This window comes from Histomonas meleagridis, assembly GCF_020186115.1.
Source record: "Histomonas meleagridis strain 2922-C6/04-10x chromosome Unknown contig_62, whole genome shotgun sequence".
NCBI classification, from domain to species: Eukaryota; Parabasalia; order Tritrichomonadida; family Dientamoebidae; genus Histomonas; species Histomonas meleagridis.
Window position 1 is genome coordinate 18,884 of NW_027150904.1, and position 22,824 is coordinate 41,707.

The 22,824-nt window shown below is 25.3% G+C and overlaps 2 protein-coding genes across 2 annotated transcripts; both read left to right on the forward strand.

Moving 5' to 3' along the window:
- Positions 1 to 4,710: 4,710 nt before the first annotated feature.
- GO595_008221 (exostosin family protein) lies at positions 4,711 to 5,154 on the forward strand (the record flags this gene model as incomplete). The annotated part of the gene is made up of 1 exon (XM_067921772.1): positions 4,711 to 5,154. The coding sequence occupies one exon, from the start codon at positions 4,711 to 4,713 to the stop codon at positions 5,152 to 5,154; it is 444 nt and encodes a 147-aa protein (XP_067771617.1).
- Positions 5,155 to 5,555: 401 nt separating this feature from the next.
- On the forward strand, positions 5,556 to 6,221 carry GO595_008222 (uncharacterized protein; the record flags this gene model as incomplete). The annotated part of the gene is made up of 1 exon (XM_067921773.1): positions 5,556 to 6,221. One exon carries the CDS (start codon positions 5,556 to 5,558, stop codon positions 6,219 to 6,221), a length of 666 nt encoding a protein of 221 aa, XP_067771618.1.
- Positions 6,222 to 22,824: the final 16,603 nt, after the last annotated feature.

Sequence of the window (22,824 nt, forward strand, 5' to 3'; positions counted from 1 at the left end):
TTTTAAATGTGAAAAAGTACCAATTACTTCATTAACTGAACCTATTCCTTTTGAAGGAAAAAAGATTTATGGAACAATTCAAGGAGAAGAACTTAAAATAGAGAACTCAATAGACTTTGATTCTATTATATCATTTTGGGATATTTGTATGAATCATGAAAACACATTTTTAAATAAGTTATATATACAAGCATTAATTCGTTATATTTCAGAAAAAAAGATTTTTCAAAATATTAAAAATATTAATCAAATTGCTTTAACAGCAAAACCATTTACTGATTATTATATGTATTGTTATAAGAAAAATATTATGAAATATAATTTCTCTTGTAATATTTTGATTGATGAAGATGATATTTTTGGAAGAATTCAACAAAATAATTTATGTCATATATTTACAGATAAACTTACAAAACATGAATGGTTCTATTTAGATGTTTTCTTATATGGTAAAGGTTATATAATTCTTAAGAATAAAAGTAATGTATACATAGAATTGCCATCAGGAAAAATATGTGGAACAAACAAAAAAATTAACTTTACTAAAAGTAATTTTATGTTTGAGTATGATTTGATTTCAAAGATAAAAAAATTACTATTAATAAACTTGAGTTTTATGCTGATAATGAAACAATTCTTGAATTTGTTACTCTGAATTTCGATTTATTTTTATTTGAAATCAGAAAATCAGAAAAAATTATCCAAAACGTTAATTATAAAACAACAAAATATTATAATAACATTGCTATTGATAAAAAAATACCAATAAATGAATTAGAAATCGATAGAGAAAAATATAATTCATTATATTTCGAAAAGGAAGATTTAATACAATTTGATTTTACTCAAAAAATTGTTTTATCAAAAAATGCACTTAAAATAGTACAAAGAAATTATGAAATCGAAATGTTCAATCAATTAAAAAGTGTTTTAATTGCATTAACTATATTATATAATAATAAATCGATGAATGATGCAATCCAATTATCGTTTATCCAATCTGCAGTTATATCACTTATTGGATCAGAAAGAACACAAATTAAAAATGAAGAATTCCCTTATAATCTAGATTTAGGATTCTTTCATTATTGTTCTAGTGGTTTACTTCAGAACAAAAACTTCCAACTTATATTTCTTGCAACTAATAAACTCATTAAATCGAAAGAATTTATGGATTCGTTAGGAAAAGAACTCATAAAAATGGCCGGTGATTATAGATATCATAATTTATATTATAAAAGAGATTTAATATTCATATCAACCAAAGATTTAGAAAAATTCCAGCCAAAAGAAAATGATTATGTTATAACATTCTCTAATGGTTCGAAAGGAATAATTAAAACAGATAATAGTGGAGTATGGATTATTGATACACCAATAGTATTTTTATTATTATTATGGATTTATATTGAATATTGTTCGACTTCAGAACATCGAATTTATGCAAAACTTGCACTAATTGATTGTTGGATTATAGATTCGCCAATGATAAAGAAGTTTTTTCCTGAATTTCTTTCATATATTCAACGGAAATTAGATTTTACTCCTAATGATTATAGTCAGATTTATATTGATCATTTAGCATATCTTGCATCAAATAATTCAAACAATGAACAAATTAAAGTTTTTTTGGAAGTCGAAAAAGAACAAATGAGTTTGAAGATATTTAATGAGAACTGTTTTGATAAAAATGGCGTTTTAGATATAGAACAATTAAAAATAAACATGACTCCGAATATTTTGTATCATATAATTCATTTAATGAAACATTATGATAATTTAGATAATTTTCCAGATTATTATTTTTATCCAATATTTGAATCATTAATAAAATGTCCAAATTACAAATTATGTAAAAAATCAATTTTTGAAATTAAAAATAATTGTATAAAAATTTCTAACCCAACTAAAACAAAAGTTTTATATATAATAACATTTATAAGTTCAAATAAACTTCAATTTAAATTATCTAATGATGAAAATGATATTGAAAAAGGAGAACAAATTTCATTCGAAACAATAAATAAAAAACAAATTATTAAATATGTTTTGGATCAAAATAAAATAAAATATATTTATTGGCATAAAAACAAAATAGATAAAATTGATATTAAAACATATGTCCTTAAAAATTATGAAGAAATTGAATTCGAAAATTGTATTCAAAACTTCGCATTAAATTGGAAAGATGAAAATAATGATGAATTACTTTATCAAACAACATCATTTGATATAACAGAAGAAAATTTTGAAACATTAAAATTTAAGACATATGAAATGAACGAATTAATCGAAAAATTTGGAGTTATTACTGTACAATGTAAAGCATTTTGTATATATCTTATTAATTATTTATTTAATCATTGTAAAGATAAAGAAATTTTAAGAATTATAAAAGAAAATTCAAATTTGTTGCAATATAAAATTCGATTTCCTGTTTTCCAAATTTCAAGGGAAATTGATCCTAAGAAGCGAATATTATATCAAATGTTTATGCGACATAAAATTATTTTCGACATAAACAAAGCGTTAGATTATGCAACTGGTAATTCTAATAATATAAATGATAGTATGATATATCAATTCTCTAAAAATGTTGAACAATATGCAAAACGTTATCAATTCCCTATTTGGGGAATTGGATATAAAAATAACAAAGCATTTGATACTGGTGGAGTTACATATCAAACAATAATGATGGCAACTGAATCATTTTTAAATATTAAAACAGGTTTATGTATAATTTCACCTAATTTTATTGGCTCCAAAGTTTATGAATTAATTCCTTATCCAACAAATCCAAATAAAGAAATAGAAAAAAAGTTTTACGCATTTGGCATTATTTTAGGTTCTATTATTCGATTATCTTTACCACAAAACATTCGATTTCCGAATTTTGTATGGAAATATTTATCAGGGAAACAAATAACAATGAATGATATATATGAAAATGACATACGATTAAAAGATAAAATTATTGACATGAAGAATAGCGACTTAACAAAATATAAATATTATTGGATATATAATGATTGGGATAATTCGCTTAAATCTATAGATGGTTTTCCTTCCGATAAACCAATTGAGAAAGAATTCGTTGATGTATATGAAAGAATTGTTATTAGTTTAAGAATTAAATCAATTGAAAAATGGCTTTTATTAATAAGAAATGGATTTTGGGCAAATCAATCAATAAATGATTCAAAGTTATTAAGTAATGGTTTAATTAAATATTTATGTCAAGTGGATATAATTGATAAAAAAGGAATTATTGAACATTTGAAATTTAATGATGGAAATGAAGAAGTAAAAAATTTATTTATAAATGTTTTGCAAGATTTTGATCACGAAATGATGAAAAAATTCTTGATTTTTACTATCGCACAGCCTTCGCATCCGAATTTTAATGATTTCCCGAATTTTGCGATTAACGTGAATTTTACAAATAAATCTCTGGTGTTTTACCCTGAAGCAGCAACTTGTACACAAACAATATACCTGCCAAAATATAAAACAATAAATGCCATGAAAAGTAAAATGGAATTTGCAATAACAAAATGTTTGGAAATGGAAAATGAATAAAATTGTAACTATTTTAATATAACATATTATTCTGTTATATTTTTACAAAAGTTTTAAATTGGTTATTCCAAAAATTTATGAAAAGAAATGATAATTTTTATAGTTCGTGTTCAGATGAATTCTTTTAATTTATGTCATTTTTTATATCATTGAGCTCCTTATCTAATTCTTATCAATTACCACCTTATAAATAAAAAATTAACTTCATATTAAAATGATTAGTTGTCTTATTATCTTTTATAATTTAAATTTAACATTATTATTATATGGGATTCAAAAAACTTTTACCAATCACGAGATCTCCATTATTCGTGATATTAATATTTACTATTATTAGTTCTAAATATTTATTGAATTTGGACTTCTGTATTAAACCTTAAATCTCAAAAAAGCAATTTGAAATTTTGGAGAAGCAAAATTCGGTAAAGATAATTTTATTGTATGGAATGTGTTTACTTATTTATTTATATTTTTTAAAATATAGTTCAATGGAAAATAAAAAAAATTGATTTTCTGATTTGAAACGAAAGTTTATTTGGATGACATTTTCACAGCTGTTTTGAATGTGATCACATTTATATGTTTTTTTTTGAATGGTTTATCAATAACTTCAATTGAAAAACAATGTCGTTCACGAACAGAAACATCGGCTCTTATTCAACGGTTTAAAAAAATCCCCCAACTCAAATGCGAATAAGAATAAGAATAAAAAAAACTCACATATTTTCATATCTATCACTCTTACCTATAATTTTTCTCTTTTGCTATATTTCATATTCAATAAAAGCATTACCTAAAGAAGTTGATTTTATATCTTCTCTTCTAACCTCAAATAAACTCATTATATCTGGCATAACAAAATGCATAAATGTTTCCATAAATAATTTTACAACAAATTCAATAGCAAGAAAAGAACAATTTGATATTGTTGAAAATTACATTAAAGAAAATCATCCTATTGTTTCAAGCACATGTTATGTAGGATATTGTGGATTTCAATTAGAAGATTACTGGTATGAAGCATTTCATAATAAATCAATTGAAGATTTTGGTGTTTTTGTACCAATTTTTGTTAATTACACCAACTTCTTTCATGATCCTCGTTATTGTGATAATTATCGAAGTTTTATGGAAGGTTTATTTAATATATTAAATAAAGATTTCTTATATGTCACATTAGTAGCAACCGATGCAGGAATCGAAGCTTATACAGACATGAAAGTACCTGACAATGTATTTATTTTGAGTAGTGGTGGTTTAGGTAATGTTCCATTAAATCTATTTTTAAGGGATTTTGAGCCAATTGAAGTTAAAAAAACCCCGAAGTATACCGCAGTATTTTTTGGGACTGTCGAAAATCATGAAATACGAAGTGAAATGGCACGAATTGCAAGTGAAACGCTCGGAGATAAATTTTTAAAGGGTTCAACAAGCGTAGAAGAAACAATTGAAATTTATAAAGACGCTAAAGCTATATTATGTCCACGTGGCAATGGTCGAAACTCATATCGATTGACAGAATCTTTACAAATGGGCTTAATTCCAATTGTTATCTATACTGACATTCCATAGGTGCCTTACTATGATTCCATTGGTTGGAACGATTTCGGATTTGTCATCAAAATAGAACAACTTGCTGAAGTACTTCAAAAAGTGGATAAAATGAGTTATAAGGAACTGACAAAAAGGAGAAACAAAATTAAAACTATGTACAAAACACATTTCTTGCCAAGTGGTGCAATGAATCAAATTGCAGAATTTTTTATTATGGATTTGTAGGATCAGATCTAAGATGCGGAAAGAGAATGTATTCAAAATAACTATAACATATAAACTTTCGAATGTTAATTATATCTTTGTATTTTTGAAATCTACCTAATGTTCAGTTGGTAACTAAAAAGTATCACATATTCTATGTATTATACCGAAAGTGACAAAGGCTCGTTTATTTTTACTGGTTCCATATAAGAAAAATGATTTCAAGCGAAAATGTTTCATTTATTGATGGAAGTAGTGATGCGTTAGAGCCAGCAGACGAAACAAATATTGAATTAAATCAACAAAATTCAACAATGGATTTTATTATTCATGAAGATCCATCAGAGATAATTGAATCACTTGAAAGCGATTTTACTCGCATTTCAGAAGATATACGAATAGAAAAAGAAAAAAATGAAAAATTGAAATTATCTTATTCAAACACATTGAAAGTAACAACAAACAAGCAAAAGCAAATTCTTAATAAGTTGAAAAATCTCCTTAAAAAAGATTCAGAAAGTGAATCTGTACAAGAAGCACTTGACTTAATCGGAAACATCGAACCTGATGATAATGTTCCTCAAGAAAAGCCAGCTCCTCAAGTAAAAGAACTCGAAAAGAAGGCCCAACAAATTAAATCAAATGTTGAAAAACAACAATTAGAGAACAAAAACCTTAAACAGTTAATAAAAGAACGTAGAAGCGAACGTGATGATTTAAAATATCAGCTTGAAGAAATAAATTCGCAAATTGAAGAAGAGAAAGAAAAGCGAATCCAACTCAAAGAAAAGTTTAAATCCATTGCAGAGAATGTTAAAAAACGTGATGCATATTGGAAAGAAAAGATTCAAAATCTTGAATCACAAATCAACGATCAATAACCGTTAACCGTCGCACAACTGTTTGATGATGCTGAAGATTTGTTTAATTTAAAATTAAAATGAAAATGTTAAATATATTCCATTTGACATCAACTCTGAAGCGCAACGATCATAAAACAAAATGAAATTGCAATATGAAAATCTAAAAATTTGATTTGATAATTATACAAAATTAAAATTAAGTTCACCAAAGCAAATGTAATTTCTTTCAATGCGCAACAAATCCAAAAAGTCGAAATCCAACACAAATACAAAACAGTAAACCATATTTGTTGTAACGTGTTTTTCATTTCATAAAAATTTTTATTAAGAATTCTTAATCTAGTTTTATGTGATTGATTAAATGGAGCATTTTGATCATTACAATCTTCAGTTCTTAAAAAAAAAAAGAACGAGTTCCATCATTATTTACTGCAACTAATTCACGTAATATATTTTATAAAATATATTATTCTAGAAGAAAAAATTGAAATAAATTTCAGCATATTTACTATCTTTGTAAATAAAACATTTTTTAATCACTCAAATTGTATTTATTTTTATTGATTTCGGTAATTTGGTATTTACCCTTTTCATTTTATTAGTCACTTTTTGAATAAAAAGTGTATACAATGATAGGTTTTTTAAAAATTAATAAGCCTACAAGAAATGCCATTTTAACGTTTTTGGGGACAGGTCCAGTGTATCGTAGTTGCTGATGATATAAATAATAGGGTTTTCCGATGAATAGGAACAAATCCAGTGGCTAGTGTCTATTTATACATCTTAAGCCAAAACACAAGTTTGAATGAAAATAAGTGGAAATCGAAAAAGTAGAATTAATTTGGTATTGTCATAATATTGAAAAATGGATTTGCAACATGTAACGACTTGGTTACTTGGTGTAATTGTTGGATAATATTATCAGTTAGAATATCTCTAATAACATTTGAAATTTTGATTGTTATTACAAAATCTGGTTGGTTACACAAGTGAAAAAGAGATGACCAATAGCATCATGAAATAGAGCATGATTCATATTTTTGTTCCTCTTCTTTGGAGAGCATAATTTTTAATTCTGGTCATTGCTCTCATTTGGCCGATGAAAAACCACTCAATTTTACGTTGGATATTAACGGACGAATATTTGGTTAGCTCGAACAAAAGTAAATTGAAGTTCTTCTTATCAAAAAGTAGACGTTATTGAAACTTTTTGAATTATAATTCAGTTGTTCAAAAATTAACGCTCAAGAATGTCTTCTGCACAACTTGAAAAAAAAGAAAAAAAACTCAGGCATCCTGAATCCTCAATGAATAGTGCCAAAGTAGTTTTATGTAATTCCATAAAAGATCTCCTTCGGGTATGATGAATGGTGCTCCAGGATTTGAAAGGAATTGAACGTATCGGATTTTTCGATTTTGTAAACCATGCAAATAAAACATGTTTTTCAATGCTTATTCAAATATTTTCATGTTTGTGAGAAAATATTTGCTCATTCAATTGTGTTTCAATAAAAATAATTTCGCCTAAAATATTCTATGGAAATAAAAAATGACATATACGATACAACAAAAATTTGAATGCTTTTGAAAATTCTTAATATTATGACGAGGAAATTGAATTGATTCAATTTTCAATCAACAATTCGTATCGTTGCATTCATCATTAAACTTTGATATGTTTAAAAATCCGATGAATTTAATACAAAATAGTAAAAACATAATTTTGTTAAGATCCAGCACTCGATCGCATATGTTATACCGAAGTTAATTCATGTTCATATTAATATCAAATCATATAAAAAAATATTTACGCGAAAATTAGATGAATATTCGATGCAATAAATCAAATATGTATTTATTATCATAATGTTATTCGACTTGAATACGATATTCCATTTTTAATGAGATTATATGATACATTTTATATAAATTAGATATTATAAGCCTATTCACGTATCGAAAATATATATTTTGATCAATACCATAATTAAAACACGGATCAAAATTGAGCCATTTAATGAATCATTAAATTTTCAATATATAAATAATATATTCATTAACATGAACAATTATATTCTGAAAATAAGTATATAAGAATATGTCAATATTTACAATTTTTAATTGATAAGAATACTTTCGTCACAATAAATGTTTTAAATTGGCAATAATAATATGTTTAATATAATAATCAACTTTATATAATAATATAATATACACATAATGATATATATATTTTGCATGTGATATATTGTATGATATAATAAAAATCAAACGATATTAATAGAAAATATAATCGGTTATTTACAACATTAATTTTATTATTTGAATATTAAAATACATAAATCGTTATAATGCTGAACGACTATATATAATTAATAAAATAAATAAAAATATATAGTTCGTGATGATATATTGGCTGGCGTATATTAATCATTGTGTTAATCGTATTTTAATTTAAATATGATAATGGAATTGAGGTATTACAGAAATATGAGGTCATTAATTAAGTATCATATGAAAAATGTTTATTCATAATTAACTGGAAGTATAAATAATAACGACATTTTTCATGGATGAATTTTAATTTTGTTATAATCGCTCGGATTTTTGATTTTTATTCAGAAAAGCATCAAATTTTTAAACATATCAAAGTTTAATGATGAATGCAACGATACGAATTGTTGATTGAAAATTGAATCAATTCAATTTCCTCGTCATAATATTAAGAATTTTCAAAAGCATTCAAATTTTTGTTGTATCGTATATGTCATTTTTATTTCCATAGAATATTTTAGGCGAAATTATTTTTTATTGAAACACAATTGAATGAGCAAATATTTTCTCACAAACATGAAAATATTTGAATAAGCATTGAAAAACATGTTTTATTTGCATGGTTTACAAAATCGAAAAATCCGATACGTTCAATTCCTTTCAAATCCTGGAGCACCATTAATCATACCCCAAAAATCATCCAAATTGTTTGAAAAAGCCTTGTGATTAATTAAACAACTCTTTCCCCAAATGTTCACTCAAATAACTTTAAAGAATGCTTTCATAAAGATGTTGTCATTTGAGATATCATAACAAATTGATTCTTTAATTGAGACGAGTTTATCATACTATTGAAGTTTGTTCCACTCCATGCAAGAAAGAAAGTGACAAAATCTTTGATGGGGAAGAAATTGAGAAACAGCAGATAATTTTGGCAGTAATTTATTTCCATCAATCACACCATTGAGTCCTTTGAACAGTTTCGATTTGAAATATCAAAAAATATGAACATGAATATCTTTAAAATGGACACTAAGATTTTTTTCTCATAAGTAAAAAGTTTATTTTTTTTTCATTAGTTAATAAATAAATTTTAAGTATAAAGAAAATCGTACAGAGAATTCATCTGGTTTTTGTGTAGTCAGTGACCAACGATTCGCAATATATATGGCGAATAAAGAATTATTTCAAAGACAACAAGTTTCTATAAAATATGAATTTTTTGTATGAAATCAATATCCAACAAGATCATGATAATATATTTTTAATTGCTTTAAATTTGATTCAGTATATTTCTTTAAATCATCTTTTGCTTTGTTAATTTCATCTTGTGTTACCTTCAATAAGTTCTCATTTAGTTGAGCTATTTCTTTAATTTTGCTTTTTACATTTTCCTTTAATGTATTAAGTTCATTTATTTCTTCACTTAAAAATAATTGCATTTGTTCTGATACATTCTTAATTATGTTCTGCTTTAATTTCTTTTATCCCAATATATTGCGTATAATTAATACCATTTTGTTGCATGACTTCAATTAATTGTGAAAGATTCATTCCAATATGAATATTATTTGATCCATTTGTTTCAATTTCTCCAATTTTCATTTGTTCTGTTTTAATATCTCAGTTTTTTATTTTTGGTGGAACATTAATTGTTTTTTCATTTGGAATTTTGGAATTTCTTGTAGGCAAAACCTTTGTAAAGTTTCCATCTTCTGCATATATGTCTATATTATTATTATTATTGTCATATTGATTTTGTTGATATACATCAATTTGTACTCGTTTGTTTAAATAAGAGTTTGGTTCTAATGCACCTGCTAAATAAGCTGTTCCTTGTGCAATATATTCGTATTGAATAGGATTTGGCTTAACTTCTTGTGATTGAAATAAGCGAGAAATATTACGTAAAAATGGGTTAACGCGAGATCCACCGCCTATAATCACCAAATCATTATAACTCTTTATATTAGCATCTCGATATGCTTCGAGAATAGGATCCTTGATTTTTTAGGCAAGTTCCTGAATACTTTTTTCGAATTCGGAACTTTCAAAGTCAAATTCGAATCCATTGGGCAATTCTTTACATACAAAATTTATGTTCATTTTGATTTTTTTGTTAATATATAACTTTTCTTTAGCTGTGTTTGCAGCATAATAAATATTTAATAAATGTGTTTTGGAAAGTTGAATTCTTGGATATTTCTCTTTGATTCTATTTACGAAAAGTTATTGAACTATTTTTGTTACATTTGAGCCTCCAAAACGTGTATCGCTTATTGAACTCAAAACTTGAACATTAATTGGCTTTTCCCCTTTTAGTTTATTATAACAAATAGATACAACATTCATAGATGTGTCACCAATGTCAATAAAAATGACATATAAATTTTTATCTTTAAATTTCTAATAATTATCAACTGCATACTTAACTGCGGCTGCTGTTGTGGAGTTAATTGTACATATGCAGTCAACGCCAGCAATTGAGGCAGCATCAAAAATTGCTTGTCTTTGTTGAATATTAAACCAAGGTGGAACAGTGATTACACAACGCGTAAAGTTCGTTGTTGTAAATGCATATTCTTGGTATTGAACATAAGAAAAAATTGTTTTGAGTAAGTACGCAATGCATTATTCAACAACTTTGGTTTGATTTGGAATTCTTTTTTTCCATTATTAATAATGATACCTGTAAATTTATCATCTAGCTCGCAAAGATCAAATACAAACTGCAATTCAATATGTTCATTACTATTGAACTTTAAACCAATTAATTTATTTAAATCATAAATAGTTATTATATTAGGCACTAAATTGCTGGAAGCATCTGTGTCGCCAGGGTATCGAGTTGTTGGTGTAAAATAAACAAATGAAGGAGTAAATTGAATCTGTCTCTAACTCCTATATTTACTTCTGAAAGTATGCTACCTACGATTCTTTTGTTTCCAAGATCAATTCCTAAAGTTGGTATTACCCTCATCATGAGGAAAATTGGTTTCAAAAAAAGCCATTTTGAATAACTTTTTGTTGATTCAAAACCCGCCGCCAAAAAACGAATGGATTATCGTTTTACGTAGAAAATCTTATCGTTCTCTATGACACTTTTGCGATAGAGCTTACAACATGCAAATCGTGATATAAAACCTTTGATGTAAAGTCTTAAAGTAAAAATGTTTTAAAAAAGATATCAATATGAATAAAATTCTCAAAACATTTACATAAAATTTTAAATGATTAATAATATGAATTTGATATCAAATTTTTACTAACAAAATGAAATTTTCCCTTTTAAACCACGATAAAATTTCATATATGAAATTATCTTAATTTTATAGGCAATTGTATTACTATTTCTTCATCATCTTTATCTTTATTATATTCGTCTTTTAAAATATTGAGATATTCCAAATTTTTTTTCAACATTGGTAACTTATCAATGAATGTATTAATTTTGGAAGCATTTCTCTTTAAGAATTTATATCTATAAATAAAAGAGATCGAAGATATAAATGAAGTAAAAAGGACATCGAAATGTTTTGGAATATCAAAATTATCAGTTGAAATATAATTTTGTATTTTAAGAAGAAATCCTTCAGTGAGTTCCATTGGACCATTAAAACAAATTTTCATGCATATTTCCCATTTCGGACCGACAAATATATCCTTTTCTTCTTGCATTATTTTATCATAGATCGAAGTAATGATATAACTTGGACCACGTTCAACACAAACGCAAACCAATTTCGATAAGATTGGATGAACAGAAAATGTGTTATAATTCGAATATATTTTCATGACAATTCGTTTATATATCAAATCATTAGTTTCATTTAATATATATATATATGCATCAATATGTTGTTCATTTTTTTGAATATCTTTAGCAAAAAATAATTCGATGAATTCCACATCAATAATAAAATATTTTAATATCGAGATAAGTAAATTGGTAAAAGTTGGAAATGAATTGGATTCTGAATATGATATAATGGTCTGAGAGGTTTCTTGTATTTGTTGTTCCATTAAAAGTTGTGAATCATATGCTTTTATAAGAAGTTCACAAACTGAATCTTTGATTTGATCACTAATATCGATTTGGCCTAATAAAGGAACTGCAACCTTAAATACTTCATTTTGAAAAGCATACTGTGGTACAAAAAATTTGCTTTGAATGGAAATTAGAAAATAAATGCCTGATTTATATAAAATTAATGTCGGAAGAACTGAAACTAATTCACGAAGAAACCACATTTGATTCCTACTGCCTTTATAAAATTTTAGAATTCGTCTTCTGCCATCAATAAAATTAATTATTTCAGAAATGGAGCCACGCATTTGTTTAAATGACCTGTACTTATTAAAGCTTCCTGTTTTATTTGGTGATTGTGATCTATGTCGTCTGGACGAACGATGATGATGGTGTCTTTTGTGATGATGATGATGATGATGATGATGATGATGTTTTCCCATTAAAACGAATTCGGCTTATGAAAAGTGGCATATATAAAAAGTTCACTTTTTTACGTTAATTCAAAAATGAAAAATCACCGAAATTGTACAATTACTACTGTAGTAAGTCAAAAATGTTGCTGAAATTAACGGTCGATATATCACCACTTTTTGCATAGTTTACATATAATCAACAATATATTTGACGATTAAAATTAATCTACAATTTTTCTTGAAGTCGCTTCATATCTACTAAATATGTGTTGTGTACGGAAATTCTCAAAAATCATTCAATTTTCGAGTAAACCACTCAAATTATGAAGAATTTGAAATAATTGCTTGTCGTTAAAGCGTTAGAAAAGTGACGGATGCATTTTTGGGATTTTTTGTACACCAGCTGTACGTAAATTCCGTACTGTACTGCAACCGTTGGGAAACCCTGTTGGGAAATTTGAGTATGTAGTATCCAAAAAGTGGAGGCCCCATTTAATCAATACGGAGAAATTGAATAAGGTGTAATTTGCATCCAAATATTGGCTCTCAATTGGAATGTTTCGAAAGATTTTAAAAGTTTCGAAAGTTATCAGAAATAAAAATCAAACATATACAAATTAAACCAATCTTCTCAAACTTATGCCAAATTATTCAAACTTTAACCAAATCTATATAAAGTTCCGACTTTAGCAAATTTTACAAACTTTTGTGAACTCATTCGATTTTGAAAACATGAAATTCTCTAAATTTTTTTAATGAATTTTAATTTTGAAGCTGTCGAAGAAAATGAAAAACAGGAAATTGATCCTCTCATTGATGGAATATCAAGTGATAATGAAGAAGATTCAATGAAATATAATGCAGATTTTATTATTAGTCAAGAAGATGATCATATGATTAGAACATTGACAAATTTCAAATGTCGAGAATTTTTAATACTTTTCCAAGTCATAGAACCTTATATGGAAAATGCTCATACAGGTGGAAGAAAATCAAAACTTTCAATTATAACAATGTTTTTAATAGAATTATGCTTTTGTAAGCATGCTTTGAGTTTTGTTTTCCTTCAAATGCAATTTGGTTATGACAATTCCTATTTGGAGAGAATTGTCTTTCAAACAATCTCAATTTGTCATATGATTTTATTTAATTTTGCAGTTAGATAAATTTCACGAGAAGAAAACGAAAGAGATGGAATTTTATTTGAATATTTTCCTTTTGCTACATGTGCTATTGATGCTTCTGTACAAGAAGTATCAAAATCAAACTTAGATTGGTATTCAGGAAAACATAAGAAACATTGTATCAAAATGCAAGCAGCTGTTGGTGCAGAAACACCTTTTAAGAAAACAAGAAACGGACTAACAGCACAACAACATAATCACAATGAAAATTTCAGTCATGATAGAGTCATTGTTGAAAGATGGTTTGGTAGACATGAAAGTTTATGGAAAATCATGTTTTTAAAATTTTCCTTTAAATTAGATAGATACGAAATGAAGTATATATTTTGTAGTGCTTTAACAAACTTTCATATTTCTTGCTCGAGATATAATCGAACAATTTCTACATTGAGAATTAATATCAGTATATTGTTCATTAAAAAAATATCGTTTTTCATTAATTTGTATAAAACACTCATTTTCAATGACGACTATTGAACATTTAGTTGTTAAAAAAGTAATTATCATTTTTGCTTGTCTAGTGCAAGGAGAAGGTAGGTTAATATCAATTCTATTGTAATGGTATACATCATATGAATTTATTGTGTAATCAATGGTTTCATTAAACATTTATATAATATAAAAATATTTCAGGAATTCTACTTATCAAAACACAACTTTTTACAACACAACTGTCTTTCTATAATTAAACATGAATACTAATTGAATAATAAATCTACAATGAATTGGATATATAGGATTCTTCCCATCAGAAGTAAATTTTATATTAAAAGTATATCCGTCAGAAGGAGCGTAATAAATAACAGTAGGTTTTTCATTAAAATCACCTTTGATACCAATGAATTTTCTCTTACTATCACTAAAAATGCATGGAATTCTAAATATTCTCTATTCCAAACATTAGTAAAAGTTTTACTATTATAGAAGTTATTAAGTATATCTTCATTGGTGGGATTCTGATTTATAAATATTAATAAATTATTTATGTTGGTATCAAATAAGTTATCAGTAGGATTAACAAATCTGTATTCATGATCACAATTAATAGTAAGTTCTCCTGTTGTATTTATAATGATAATCAAATGTATAATTATTATCATTAAACGCAGCATCTCTTAAGAGAATTATCAATTGATTAAATAAGTAATTACTTCTAATAAATTATTATGACTCATTATTTGAATACTAACTATAGTTTCTTTTTGTTCTTCATCTCCATTTTTTACAATACATTTTAATGCAATTACATGTGAAGTAGGAATGATTTCTAAACGTCTTATTCCAACTACTTTATTTTGACTACAGGAATCTAATTCACGTTGTGGATGACGAAACGTATAACCATTATTTTTATTTACATTAGTTAAATCTCTTTCATATTCTTCAATATCTAAATTAGTATGATTTTCTTCTATAGGTAATTCTGATGCATGAGTAGTAAGTTGCTTTTCAGTTCTCATTTTAATTAGTATAAAATATGATTGAATCTAATAGAATTGAAACTATACTTAAATCTTTAATGAATAAAAATAGTGTAGTATATCCTAATTATAGTAAGAATTCTGATACCTTATCTAATGGCATATGTTCATTAACAATTAATAGTGTAGATAAATCATTTATAATATTTACTTATGGAAGATGTCATTTAATAATTAATCCTCTAGATTCCAGTATCAAAGGTCTTATTTTAATAAACGATATTTTAGTAAGTGATATTATTACAGGATCTAATATTATGAATAATGCTTATCTATCTTAAATGTTTAGTAATATTAATAATATATTAACTATATATGAAGAATTCATTAAAATCAATGAAGAAAATAATAACGTTAGTATAAATGACATGTTATTGATAATGTTATTCATTAATGTAATGTATATTGTTATTCATTAGTGTATTATATAATGTTATTAATATTGTTATTCATTAGTGTATTGTATAATGTAATTAATATCGTTATACATAAATAAATATAACAATAAATGATCGATAATAAATAATGATAAATATAATGTTTAATAATAAATAATGATGAATGATAAATATTTAAAATACATTATGATGGATAATAATGAATATATAAATGCATAAATTAGCATATAATGTTTTAATAATCATCAACTAAATTTTGAATGCAATCTAATTGAGATTTAAAAATTTAATTTAATCAAATCAATAATAGCGCATATAAAAGTGCCAATGCATTTCACATTCTCATTATCAACTTCATTAAATAATGCTATTTAGATAAAATTAAAAAAAATAAAAAAAATCACCAATTTGTAGTATAAATAATTATGAATCAATGTTCATATCACTTTCAATATGAATAAAACAATTTACATATTTCGACAAATATTTGTGTTTGAATGCATACTTGGTCAACTATTTCATGTAAACGTTTTTCAATTAAAATCACAGAGATGCCACTTTTGAAGTCCAGATATATCATACAAAAAGTCGAAACATGAAAAAAATTAATAATAAGTTATTATATTTATCAACATAGAATCAATTTTTTCTAATAGCATTTAAGATTTATATGTTATAATAGATGGTGAATTTAACCATATGTATAAATTTCAAAAATATAAATAAAATTTCTAATGCTCAATAATTTTATCAAAATTAGGAATTATATGAAATTAATAGTGCATTTACGTCTTTTCTTGCATAATTTATCACAGTTTGATATAAAAATTATAAATTTAATTTTTGAATTTTTTGAAATTTTAAAAAAATTGTTTTTTCGGCGGTTGTCATCACATCGCATTCAAAAAGTGGAGAATTGTGGGAATAACCGTCAAAAAGTGGGTACAAAAAAGGAACAGTTAGCACATATAAGTGAGAATAAACATATATAATAAAAAATTAATAAGAATAAATGAGAATCAGCACATATAAGTGAGAATGAACATAAGACAATGAAATGAACACATATAAGTGAGAACAAATACAGTTAGTGAAAATAAGCACATATAAGTGAGAATTAACATAAAACAATAGAAATCAATAAATATTACAACATTCATTCACACCATCTTTGCCAAATTTAATTTTTATTCAAAAAAAAACATGACGAAAATTGTAAATTATCCATAATGAAATCGAATTTAAATATTTTCTCATATAACAAATTGAGAGCCAATTTTTGAATGGAAATCACATCTAATTCAAATTCTCCATTATAATTGAATCAGGTATTCACTTTTTGAAAAGGTAGTATTCAAATTTTTCACGGTTGTAGGATAGTATCGGAAATTCTCAAAAAACATTTGAATTAATGAGTAAACTATTCGATTCAAAATTTTCATTCTCCTGATATAGATTATACATCATATCAAAATATGATTTTCATTTATATTTGATGAATTAATATAAATATTCATGAAATTGATTTATTATAAGATGACAGATTAACGTCCATTGGAACTTTTTGATTCATTTACATCACGACTTTTTGTGATATTTACATTATTGACTTTTCGTTATGTTAATTCTCTGATCATCTGTAATGGGGTGTCCCCATACAAAATTCTCAAAAAGTGGATCGGATAAACTACAGTATATGACCCACTTTTTGATAATTTTAATACGAATTTTTATTTCCTTATTGCGAAATTACTTATTTGATATATCTTGAACATTGATTATTAATGTATGAGTCCATTCAAAAAGTGGAAAATATGAAGTCGTACGGATTTCCTCGTGCAACAGTGTTGTTATCAGTAGTACCTTGTATGACTGCAGATGTTAGTATATGCGAAAACAAAATAAATATAAACAAAAACATTATTTCTTCAATATCTTAATAAATGAGTAAAATACAAAAAATTTCAAAATGCATATTTTTTGAAATCATTAGAAATTATTGAAACATATTCAAATTAAAATATCGTTAACTATCATCATCAAGTATATAAATGAAACAAAAATGTAATATTTGAAGATTATAACGTGGCATAAGTGATTTTTCTCAGAATAAAACAAAATGTACTACCTCTACTACATTTTGAAATTTCGGCATCAGAGAACTCATAGAATATTTTCAATTGATATAAAAATTGTTAATTTTGAATATTTATGCCAAAATTGCGCGGGATTTTAAATACATTTAAAAATAATTTATTTTTTATGATGTTTTCATCCATACCATTCCATTTATCCAACATACACTATCTAAACATAGATTACATGAACATAGATTTATGCATTGATCACCCCATTTCATCACATCTCATCATCCCATCACTTATCACATTCCATGTGGTCATTCTTGAAATCAAGTCTCTTGATAAGTTTGTTTTCGAATTAAAAACCTTATGCAACGTTTCAGAATGGTTAGTACACCTTGCAATATGTAATGGTGAACGAATCCAAATTGCTCATTTTTCAACATTATATAATGGATGTTCTGTGTTTTGATCCACCATACACTGAACGTCGGTGATTTTCTCAGGAATAGATTCTGGATCTTGTTGTTAAATACAAATTTTGATTTCATTTGCAATTTGTACTGATTCGATCAAATATTTATCTTCAGTAGTGCATTCTAATAGCCTTTGCACCCAATTTCGAAAAGACCGCCTCGAATGATAAACGGTCGTTTTAAAAACTTAATTTTTTTTTTTATTTCATCGACAACAATAGAAATATGGATTTGTTGCTTTGAATGAGGCATCCAATTGTATATATTGTGTTTCTGCTATTCTCTTGGGACACCATTCACAAACCCATGTAATTCTTTGGAGTTCAGTTTCATCATCCAGTTTCAATCCATTTTCAGAACTGTTTTGGACAACAAGTTCTACACAGGTAATCCACTGATAAGCTCATCTAGCCTTTGTTTAATACTCATTTTCGTTGTAGTTCTACAACCATATGTTCCTGGTTTCCTGAAAACCCCTCTGAATACTGCGTTCAAAATGTGGCTTGGAGCATTGTCTACTCTTCCAAAATATCGACCAAATTGGATTAGTGGGTGCGTATCCGGTTTTTCAATTGTCCATTTATTTTTCATTACATAAAAATACTCCATTTTCTTACTTATATTAAACCAATTTGTGTGATTTTTTAAATATACCTTTTGATTTTCAGTCCATTTGATACATATATTTCAAAAACAATGATATTTCCTTCGTAAATTTCGATAAGCTTATCAAAGCCATCCTTTCTTGATCTTATTATCTTATTGCAAACAAAGGTATTTGTCATGTAGGATAAAAAGTTCAAAAGTTTGAATATGTCCCAGCCTTTGGAAACAATAATTTCATGCTTACGGTGGTATGATATGATATCATTTGGATTCTTTCGATGGATTATATATGAATTCGATATTTCTTTCGGATTTTCATCTTTCTCTATTTCGAAAATAAACCGGCTTTTTTGTAAAGCATATGTAAATATCTCAATACCAGAAATTTACTTATCCGAAGCAAGACAATGTTTTTGTTAAGCAGATGATTTATTTTGTAGATGTGTCACTTTTCGGATATTTACTTTTGTAAAACAAGCCAAACAAATAGCAAACAGCTGTAACATTATTATTTTCTTCATTAATTTTAACAAATTCTTCATATAGAGTCAATACTTTATCAATATCACTAAACATTTGAATTAAATAAGCATTATTCATAATATTTGATCCTGTAATAATATCACTTACTAATATATCATTTATTAAAACAAGATTTTTAATGCTGTTATCTAAAGGATTAATTATTATACGATTTTCTTTCCATAAGTATATATAAATGATTTATCTATACTATCTATCGTTAATGAACATATACCATTGCTAATAGTATCTGCTGTTTTGCTATGATTAGAATATACAACACTATTTTAATTTAATAATAATTTTACTATATTTTCTAATATTTCGTATTGTTGAAGTGTCATTTTATTATATAATAAATGAATATTTTTATTGTTAATAAAATGTTAAGTGAAAGACAACTTGATTATCGAGTGTCTGAATTATCCATAGAAGAAAATTATACTAATTTAGATATAGAAGAATATGAAAGAGATTTAACGTATGTAAATAGAAATGTTGGTTATAATACATATCGTTACCCACAACGTTGGTTAGAGTCTCCTAGTCAGAATAAAGTAGTTGGAATAAGAAGACTTGATATAATACCTACTTCTTACGTAATTTCATTGAAATGTGTTATTAAAGATGGAACAGAAAACCCACCAGAAACTATTGTTAATATTCAAATTATGAGTCATAATACTTTATTAGAAATAATTATATATTTAATCAATTCTCTTAATGAAGCGTTTACTAATGATCCCGGTTTTGAATACTTATATAATGAAAAAGGAGAACTTATGATTAATTGTGATTATGAATTTAAGTTTGTTGATCCTATTAATGGCGCATATGATATAAATATAAATAATTTCTTAATATTCTCAAATCAAGATACTACAAACGATAATTATAGTATATTAAATAATTTCTTTAATGGTAAATCCTTTACTAATGTTTGGAATAAAGTATATTTTAAATTCCGTGCATCATTCAGTGATAGTAAAAGAAGATTTATTGGTGTTAAAGGTGATTTTTATGAAACAATAAATGTTGTATATAATGCTCCTTCTGACGGATTTACTTTTAATATAAAATTTACATTTGATGGAAAGAATCCTATATATCCTATTTATTGTAGATTTATCATACAATTAGTATTCATGTATAATTATAAGAAAACAATAGTATTAAAATGAACAAAAATAATATAAGCGTCATATAATGACAGCGGGTCTAAAGACCTTAATATTTTTATGATTCGATTAATGTTTTTATAGGATCTTCACTCTCTGAACATATATTTTTATATTTATTATTAACATGATATATATATTCATTATCAATATTTTTGGCAATCCAATTATCAGCTGATTTAATATATATTTCTTTAAATATATGTTCTATCTTAAACTGACCTAATTTATCGCCAATATATTATAAGTTTTGTAATTTGATATAATCATCTTCAGATATCAATAAAGAATCAACTTTTGAATAATATACTTTAGATATTAAACTTTTAATATGATTCATTTTATCATTAAAATTATTTAATACTGATCTTGCAAATTGTGGATAAGTAAAGTGTTCTCTATAAGGTTTTATTGTATATACATAGTTATCTTCATCATATTTAATAACATAAGGTGCAAATTCTTCAATATATTTATCAACATTAGTCTTTAACTTTTTATTAAAATTAGGTGGTTTTCTAATAGATGTTCCCCAACAACTATTCATCATAAATTTTAATGTAGTAGCCAATTTATCATTACTAGACTCATTAGCTTTTATTCTTAAGTTATATAATACTTTTATAAGTTGCTTTATTTTATTATTTTCTCCTTTAAAAGCACCGTTATCATCTGGTTTACCTGTAGGTATTGATATTACAGATGACATATAAGCACCGTTTAAATCTATATAATAATATTTCCCAGTTAAATGTATTTGTTGCCATATAATTTTAGGAAATATACATTCATTACGTATTTTATTAGCAATATCATTTGATATTTCATATACACCATCAAAACACCCATATTCATACATTATTTTTAACATTAAATCAGTATATCTATAGTATTTGACAACATCTATTTTATGAGATGAATTTTTAGTTATATTTACATCTATTAAATGTTGTAATTCATTAATTCTGTATTTTATTTCTTTATCATCATCTAATTCATAACCAAATAACTTTTTGCCGTGTTTCATTCTTTTAACAAATTTAGGTATAAACTTTTTATCAGCCACGGCTACTAGCCTGTAGCTGTTATATGGTTTATTCACTGTTTTATAACTCCAGCATAATTTATTATAAGTATTAATATCCATAGGTTTTGATAAATTACTTTGTTCCATAGTATCAATTAAATAGTATATAGATATATATTTATCAGTATATTCATCCGAAGTATTCAAGCCAATAAATTGGCGTTCTATAGTATTATTTTTTACTATAATTTTTGATACTGTCAATAGATATATTAACACTTTCATTTAACATATAATGATTATATATAATTATTAATTTTATAGTTTTATCATATTGTTTTCCATAATCTCTGTGAGTAAAATCTTTATTAGCCATATATCTAATATTAATAAGAATTTTTTAATAAATTAGATATATCTTTTAATTGTTATAATGGAACTGTACTAGTATTTATAAATGATCTTAACATATTAATTTCATTATCTGTAAATAAATTACTTGCAATAAATGATTGTATCAAACAAGATTCATTGATATGTTCATTGTTGACGTTGTTGAAAATACCATATTCTGTAAGATCTATATCAGTAGTATTAATATAAGGGAAGAATCCTGGATTAACTCTTCTACCGTTCTTTAAATCTCTAAACTCAAATTTTATAGATTTAATATTTTTTAAAGTTTCTAATGCTAAAGTGTTACTGTCACTAATATTATCTTTTTCATTAATAATATCATATAAGAAGTTAACTGTATTCATATTTCCATGATAGTAAGATATATTATTATCATCACTAATTACAGTCATTCTAATATCTTTATTTATCTTAGCACCAACTGCCTTTATAGCATACATTAATGCATATAATATATCTTCTTTATTACTAAGGTCTTTGTTGTAAGTAAAATCTTTCTGAGTCATTAATTTTTTAATTAATTCTTTAGTTATA